Here is an 8,475-nt window from a genome sequence, read left to right on the forward strand (position 1 = left end):
ATGTATAGCATCTATAAATTATAAATGCTTCCGTCATACTTTATGATGTTTTGTGCACGTATATAATACCGACAGATGTGAACTTCGTAACTTAAAAAAAAAGAAATATAAATATACAATCAATTAATCAATTGATATAACTTCTTAATGAATTTTTGAAAAATTAATGTTTCTGTGATGTCAAATAATGTATGCATATATAAATATATTATTACGTTTCTTATTAAAGAAATGTGTGTAAAATACTAGGGACCAAATCTCAATTGACCGATGTTTAGTATAGTTCGTATAATGTACACATTTGTGATCGAATTTATTTATTCCCGAACTGTTAACATTTTACGTAATTATTATTAACAAAATATAATATATATTTTAATTTCTATTTAAGTGTCCATATTGATTATACAATCCCATATCAACGATCCTAAATCTTAATAATTATAAAATCATTTAATAAACTATAGCAATTCGTGAATAAGATCTTTTTAAAGAAAGAAAAATGTATATTAGAACCAATATTCTAATTACCTGTAAATAATTAAAAGAATTGTGAATCGGAGTCAAGGTAACATACACCGAACAAAAGTGGTCGATTTGACGTTAATGCTCCATATATAAATATAATTATAATATATATATTTTATTATTACACAGTCGATAATAATTGATAAAACAGAAAATACATTTCTACGTAATTAATTTATTCTTTCCTAATAGATGGCAGTAGTGAGGTAAAAGGCAAATACAGTTCTTACATTTACACAAACTAGTCAGTATTTCGTTACAGCAGCTGCCTTTTTAAGTAAAAATTATGAACACGTTTAAAGTGACAAAGACACGGACTTGGCACAATTTAGTTGCATAATTAGACACTTTTTGTAAATCATCATTCGTAATACTTGTTATTGTTATTTGATTGTTAAAAGAACTATTAAAAAAAAGAAAAAGAAAAACAAAAGAAAGAAGCAATGTCAACTCGTGATCCTGACAATCTTATGACCATGAACGAAGAGAATTTTGATTATTTATTTAAAATCGTTCTTATCGGTGATTGTGGAACTGGGAAAACTTGTGTCGTCCAAAGGTTTAGATCTGGTACTTTCATTGAAAGACATGGAAATACTATTGGTGTTGACTTTTCGATAAAAACTGTCTTAATAGATGGTAAAAAAGTTAAGGTATATAAGTATACATACTTGTCATTATATTGTACTCTAAAAATATATTACTAATCTTGACTGCTTTGTTCTCTGAATGAATATTTTGCACATACATACAAAATGTATATTTTTCTATAATGTATTATAAGTATCATTTTATTTTAAAGGTTGATACCAATTACGATCTATTGTTTACAGTTACAAATATGGGATACCGCAGGACAGGAGAGATTTCGTACTATTACTCAAAGTTATTATAGATCTGCTGATGGTGTAATTATTGGTTAGTATTATAGACAGTTGTTAATATGTATTTAGTACATATACGTGCTACTACTATTATTAGATGTTTCTAAAGAAATATCTTTTTTAGTTTATGATGTCACTAAACGCTCTACATTTCTAAGTTTGCAACGGTGGGTGGAAGAAATAAGAAGGTATACATCTTCTCATGTGTTACTCCTTTTAATAGGTAATACTCTAAAAATATTCATGAGAACAATGCAATGGATAGCGCTGTTGATAGTATTTTATGAATATCGTTGTTAAAGGTAACAAATGCGATTTAGAAGATTTGCGGGAAGTTGAAAAAAGTGAAGCTGAAGCGTTGTGCGAGTATCTTCCAGAAGTTTTACAAGTTATAGAAACGTCTGCCAAAGAAAATACAAACATAGATGCTGTCTTCTTCTGTTTAGCATCCGAACTAAAGGTAATTAAAAATTTAACTATTAGTTTAAAAAATAATGCTAACTATGATACAATGGTGATATCTTTATATATCGCTTATCTTCTTTGATATTGTTTATTCATTTTTTCCAGAGACGATATGATAATTGTCAAATAAGCGATAATGAGGATATTATTAAACTCGGAGTAGGAAAAGAATTATCTTCTTGCCCTGGTTGTTCATATAAAATATTTTAAAAAATATCCATTTTTGATAGTACATAGACTGAGATACATAACAATAATTCTAAATGTCCAACGAAAATAAAAATAAGATAATTATGCTACACGGTAACATTTGATCATAGAAAAGAAAATTCTGACAAGCTGATGCTCTAAATGGATTTTATACTTAATTATTTTATTTGAAATGCAGGGAGATATGAAATTAGAAATTTGAACAATAATCTTGACAAAATAATAATTCATTTGTAAATATATTTGTTACATCTATAGTTATTACAGATTCGAAAAATATTATTAATACTTAATACTGTAGTTACCTGAACAAGTCTTGTATATTATTCAGTGCCTTATCAAATATTGTGTATATATACATATGAACAAACTATTTATCTATCACGCGTAAAAGCTTGTGTTCATTAATGAAAATGATTTAAGAAACTAGAAACAATTACGGGAAAGTATTAGGTATTGCGTAATATAGAATTCCTTAAAAAAAAAAGAAACGGATAATAGAGTAATTATAAAGCAAATTATATATGCAAAATTATGAATATTTTGGATAACGTTTTATCTCAAATTTATCTTATCAAATGAGCTCAACAAAATTTAAATATTTATTTGTTACATTGTGGTAGTTCGAAGTGTCTTAAATACACATATGTGCGAAGAACTAATTTATTTTTAATTTGATTCGAATCTTAAGAAATTCAACCTACATTATATATATGTGTAAAAACTTTTTATATACATAAACATTTCTTATTAAAATGTTTATCATTAATCAATATATTGATCATTAAATATTAACACATTCGCTATCAGTGTCACATATCTGTAACACACCAATTTCCATTAAAAGTTCAGCATCACAAATTTGTGACAGTAAAATCAACGCGAACAATAAATTCTGAGCTGTAATTGGAATCTCTTCTCCGTCGTACGACAGCAAACTTGTTAATAATAAAATAGCGCACAAAATAATTTTATTATATTCATTCTATTTTATCATGTTGATATATATATATATATATTTTTTGTTATTTTTGTGTATTTTTTGTAGAAATGAAATTGTTGTTATATGAAGTATAGAGTCAATAATATAATATAATATCATAGTAATAATATAATTAAATATTTTTATACCTATAGCAATAATAACAAATAAACAATTATATGCTCTCTAATATTTAATTTAATTTATATATATATTTAATTAGCGAATGCTGTAAAAAAAGAACAAAATAAAACGCAATGTATGAAGGTGTGAAATACGCAATATTTTTATTACAAAAGAAAATTTTTAAAATCAAATTTTATGTATAAGATTTCACAAGAATAAAATATATTTTTCTGTATAATATTTATTAATTAATGGTACAAAATTTTGTCTTATAAAAATACATCTTTTTCTTTCTTTAAGTGAAGCTGATAAATGAGCTGATATATTCTTTTATCTATAATCAATAATATGTACATGTTCGTTATTGAAATACATTGTCAGTAATTCGAATGAATTATTTATTAAAAAAATGTCATATTAAGGTGCTCTATATATATAAATGTTTTATTTCATTTGTAATATTTGTTGCAAAATATCTTATTGTAATTCATTAACAATAAATTAAGAGGTAGAAAAACTTTATTGGTAAATTTATATATAAAAAGAACTAAATATTTCTATTCTATTTAAAAAAAAATAATACAAACTAAATTCACGTTTATAAACACTGTCTTTTTTATGGATTATTGTATAGCAACAAGTATATATTTTGATATAAGATACTTTTAAAGTATAGGAAATTATGATACGAGTTCGTTATCTTTTTTTTGTAAGGCACTTTTACAAAGGAAAAAAAAAGAAAACCTCGTATTACCGTTAGGTTTATTTTCGCACGGTCAACTACTTTTCAACAATTTCAGAATAATTATTTTTTAGTATTTTTAGATAATGAGTATACTTACGAACCTTTTATCTTATAAAATATTTCAATATTATTAATTACGACCTAAACAAGTTGTTACTGTATTGTTTCTTTTTTTTAAATTTCCTTTTAGTTTTTCTTTCTATCTTCAAAGAAATGAATTATTTACAATCTATATTGTTGTTCGGAATTTATTATTTCAAAATTGATGTTATATATAATATAAATTATTAACAATTTAATACGTTTTTACAAATTTATTTTCAGTAAATTAAGATCTGTCATCGGAAAAAAGAATTAATAATCTAAAATAATATCTCACAACATTTGATACAATCACTAGTAATAATAGCTTCTTTTCTATTTACATTATACATATTAGCAAAATGTATTTATTTTTATAAAAATTATCTATTAAAATTATATGCAATATAATATTAAAAATGATCGGTACAAATTCTAGATAGAAAATATTTCTTGAATATATATACAGATACGCATTGTACTATAATATATCTCATAGGATAAGCTTCAAGTATATTTAATTAATCAATTAATTAAATTTCCCAGTTAAACTATAATAGATTGTTTAACAAAAATTATTGACTATTTGGTATTCTTTTATAAGTTCTTCGATATTTGTCGTCTACTTTAACAAGATAGTAAGTACCAGGGAACATATGACTGATATTACTTGTAGGTTCGTAGGATGTGCTGTGATAATTTTTTTCTCTTAATTCTAATATGCTAGTAAAGTCTTCAGGCGCTATCTTTTGTCTTCCTTCTAATTGTGATTTAACGTAATCTAACAATGAAATAATTTTCATTAATTTAGATTCATTTTGGATATCTTTCGTTATTGTCAACGAATACATACTGGAGCATAAACCTGAACCATATGAAAATATGGCTACTTTATTGCCAGCTAACTCGTTTATTGGTTTAGATATAAGTAAAGATACTAATCCGGAATAAACGGATGCCGTATACATATTACCGACTTGATTAGCTAGAAATAAACTAGGTTCGGTTTTATCCGTAAAATTTGATTTGCTTAAAGTTACAAACGCTTTTTCGATATCCTTATCAAAATAAGTATTCTCTAACTCAACGCCATGAAATTGTTCTAACTCTTTGTACTTTTCAGAAACTTCTGCTTTAGATGTATTTAAGAAATCAACAAACGCTAGCCTGGCAAATGATTTTTGTACAAGTTTACAATACGGAGAATGAAATAACAGAGCATCGAAGTTGTTCAAAGTAACATTTTCATCTGGCTTTTTTCCTTTAACTTTTTTACCATACAATTGATAACAACTATCCAAAGCATGGAGGTAACATTGAATAGATAATTTTCCATCGACGTATGGATACTCTGAACGTAAATCAGGCTTATAAAAATCATATGCATGTTGCATATATGATGCGCGTAGTCCACGATCCAATACGATTGGAGCATCCGGACCAATAATCATAGCAATTGCTCCAGCTCCACCAGTAGGTCTTGCATTACCTGGTGAGTAAACGGCACTGTCAGCTGCGACAACCAATGCTAATCTTCCATCCCAAGCACTGCTTTCTACCCAAGAAACAGCATTGAATAAAACTGCTGTACCACCGTAACAAGCGTTAGTACAGTCTACACCTTCAATATCCGTACAACCAAATGGTTCAAATAATTGCATAAGAACAGACTTAACTGATTTGCTCTTATCTAATATTGTTTCAGTTCCGACTTCCAATCTACCAATTTCTTGTGGTTTAATTCCGTACCTGTCCAATAATCTATGGACGACGGTTAAACATAAGGAATTAATATCTTCTCTGTCGTTACAAAATCCCATTTTAGATTGTCCCAGTCCTATGGTGTATTTTCCTGTTGATACACCATCGTAAACTTCCAATTCTGTTTGATCGACATATTGAGCTGGGAAATAAACTTCAATGGCTCTAATACCAACATCATTGGGCCACATCTTCAATTCTTCCAAGAATAATATATAAATATTTATTTATATGTATGTTTTGATAATCTTCTACCTTGTATGAAATTTGGTATATTTTTCAATGATATCACATATAAATATACATACAAATCCTTGATGACAAATAGAAACCTTAGCAGTGGTATATTCAATTAACTTATTTCTTCAGCTTTTATGTAACATTTAAAAAGGAGGACACTTTCTTTTTCAATTCACTCGCCGGTTTTCCAACGATATTAATTTCTTTGTTATAATAACTTACTATATTATGTTTTTCGAAATTTATAAGATTCCTCGATGAAAATTATAACAAATCTTTAATAATAATAATAACAATAAACTTTGTTAACACATTATCTGCAGATTTGACTTCACGTTTTACTTGTTGGTTCGTTGGTTGTTTGATCTGACTGACTGACTAGTTGCTGGCTAATTGCCTGGTTACCTGCGAGAAAGAATTTAGGTTAGAAGTGAAACTTTGAATATAAATGAAATTCATGGTTGTTGGCACGACTTTACGTGCCGTTACAAAAGATAATACCTTCCTTGACATATGTGAGCCAATAATATTTCTTACTCCAACGTTAATCAACGTTTTTCTTTTTCGTTTCTCTACAAAATTTCACGAGGGAATGCGTTCCTTCACACGATTCCTCTCGGTTATGTTCGTTTTACGAAGGCCACGCGGCTATACCGTTCTGACGTAGTAAGTGGGGCGAACCCTATCGAATTCACTTATTATTATTATTATCTCTAGAATTTTTATGTTAATTTTTGTTTCTATTTCTATTCCAATTTTTTCTTTCATCAGCGAATGAAATTTTTTTTCTTCATCGTTCTATAGAATACTGCTCTATTATACTTTTCTTTTTTATTATTAGTATCTTGTTCTTATTTTTATTTTTTCTAGAATTTCTACAATTTTTTTTTTCAATTTTATATTGTATTTTTGTATATTCTTTTTTCGACAACGAACTACATTTTTTTCTTTATTCTTATTCTTGATTTTATTTTAATTTTTACAATATTTCTTTTTCATTTATTTTTTGTTTGCAGTTCAAAGTCCTATGTTTTCTTTGATTATTTTTTATCGACAAAAAATGACATTCTTATTCCGGTTTTACGACATTTCTTGGGCGATTTAATCTTTTATTCAACACCTATGACCGTTTTTCTATAAACACGTTTAAGTATATTCAGGGTCGAACAAAAGTTTTTTAAAAATATGATTTGTTATTTAATTCTTTTTTGCAAATTATGTACATATCTCTCGGAGGTCTAAAGTTTAAATATATGTATTGTAAATCATAGAGATTAGGTATACGTACAACAAAAAAAAGAATGAAAACTTTTAAGAGTTAAAAATAATGTTTAGTTAAAATAATTTAACGCCATTGAAAGTTTGTAATTTTTATTATTATTATATTTTTATTGTATACCAATTTAATCTTACAACAAAACTTCTTTAAACTTTAAACTCAAGAGATTTATGTTTAAAAAATAAATAAAAAATCTCTTTTTTTATATTTTTTTTATTATTTTAATTATATTTTAATTTAATTTTTTTTGATACTATTTTTTTAGAAATATCTATACGCAGACTATTTTTGATTTAAAAAATTTGTCTTATCTCTTGAGCAATCGTCATTAACTTGTATTCGAAACGATTTAAATCATGTTTATGTAATAAGCACGACGATTAGAAATCTTGAAGTTTGAATTATTTATGGATTATTTTTTTATTCCACTTGATTGAACTATGTCGATCATATTAAGAAAACAAATATGGCATTGAAAATAAAATAGAAAGTATTGTAATTACAATAAGATTTTCTTAAAATCGTACAAATCCATGATTTTTGGTCATCATATACAATAGTCGAAAGTAAGTATGTCAAGTAAAAATGTAACGTGAAAGCTGTTTCGAAACGTAATCGGCATTCTTATCAACTACAATTACAATAAAATATTTATTTTTGTCGATATCACCTATATATTATGTTTTTATTATAATTTGTAGTGACCACTTATTTTTTTCTTTTTATTATCTTTTGTTAACAAACGCAAATCGATAAGAAGTCTTTTTGTAGTTCTCTTTTTTTTTACTTTATTTTCTATTTTTCTTCTTCTCCTATTCGTTTGTTCGCTTGTCTGTCGTATAAAATGACAAACAAATATAGAAACTTTGAATAAGAATACGAAATATCGTATCTATAATTTTGTAAGGTCAATAAATGAACCTTATATATAGAATTATTAAGGATGGACTATTCAATATGACGAAAGATTTTTTAACATATTATATAATACTTTCATACGAACATATTTCTAAGATTAGAAATATCAACATTTAAATTAAATGAAACGGTGAAAAAGAAATTGTTTGTTTAAAACGAATAAAAAACGTTAATATAACCGTGAAATTCATTTATATATTATTACTTCATTATTACGTTATAAATATAATTAATTTTTAAGTCTCTGAGCAATAAT

The 8,475-nt window shown here is 26.1% G+C and overlaps 2 protein-coding genes across 3 annotated transcripts; one reads left to right on the forward strand and one right to left on the reverse strand.

The window, feature by feature from the left end:
• The first annotated feature begins 726 nt into the window (after nucleotides 1–726).
• Nucleotides 727–2,201, forward strand: LOC122516749 (ras-related protein Rab-43). The gene is made up of 5 exons (XM_043634821.1): nucleotides 727–1,181; nucleotides 1,362–1,446; nucleotides 1,537–1,635; nucleotides 1,715–1,872; nucleotides 1,983–2,201. Exons 1-5 carry the CDS (start codon nucleotides 972–974, stop codon nucleotides 2,085–2,087), a joined length of 657 nt encoding a protein of 218 aa, XP_043490756.1. The 5' UTR covers nucleotides 727–971; the 3' UTR covers nucleotides 2,088–2,201.
• A 2,297-nt stretch (nucleotides 2,202–4,498) lies between these two features.
• LOC122516750 (hydroxymethylglutaryl-CoA synthase 1) lies at nucleotides 4,499–6,746 on the reverse strand. Of its 2 annotated transcripts, XM_043634823.1 has the most exons (3): nucleotides 6,524–6,746; nucleotides 6,091–6,427; nucleotides 4,499–5,981 (listed from the first exon to the last, which is right to left on the reverse strand). In XM_043634823.1, the coding sequence occupies exon 3, from the start codon at nucleotides 5,971–5,973 to the stop codon at nucleotides 4,597–4,599; it is 1,377 nt and encodes a 458-aa protein (XP_043490758.1). In that variant the 5' UTR covers nucleotides 5,974–5,981; nucleotides 6,091–6,427; nucleotides 6,524–6,746; the 3' UTR covers nucleotides 4,499–4,596. The 2 variants fall into 2 exon arrangements, with proteins under 2 accessions (XP_043490758.1, XP_043490757.1); XM_043634822.1 differs by having other exon boundaries at nucleotides 4,499–6,427.
• Nucleotides 6,747–8,475: the final 1,729 nt, after the last annotated feature.

This window comes from Polistes fuscatus, unplaced genomic scaffold (genome assembly GCF_010416935.1).
Source record: "Polistes fuscatus isolate 324 unplaced genomic scaffold, CU_Pfus_HIC Scaffold2, whole genome shotgun sequence".
In the NCBI taxonomy this organism is placed as follows: Eukaryota; Metazoa; Arthropoda; class Insecta; order Hymenoptera; family Vespidae; genus Polistes; species Polistes fuscatus.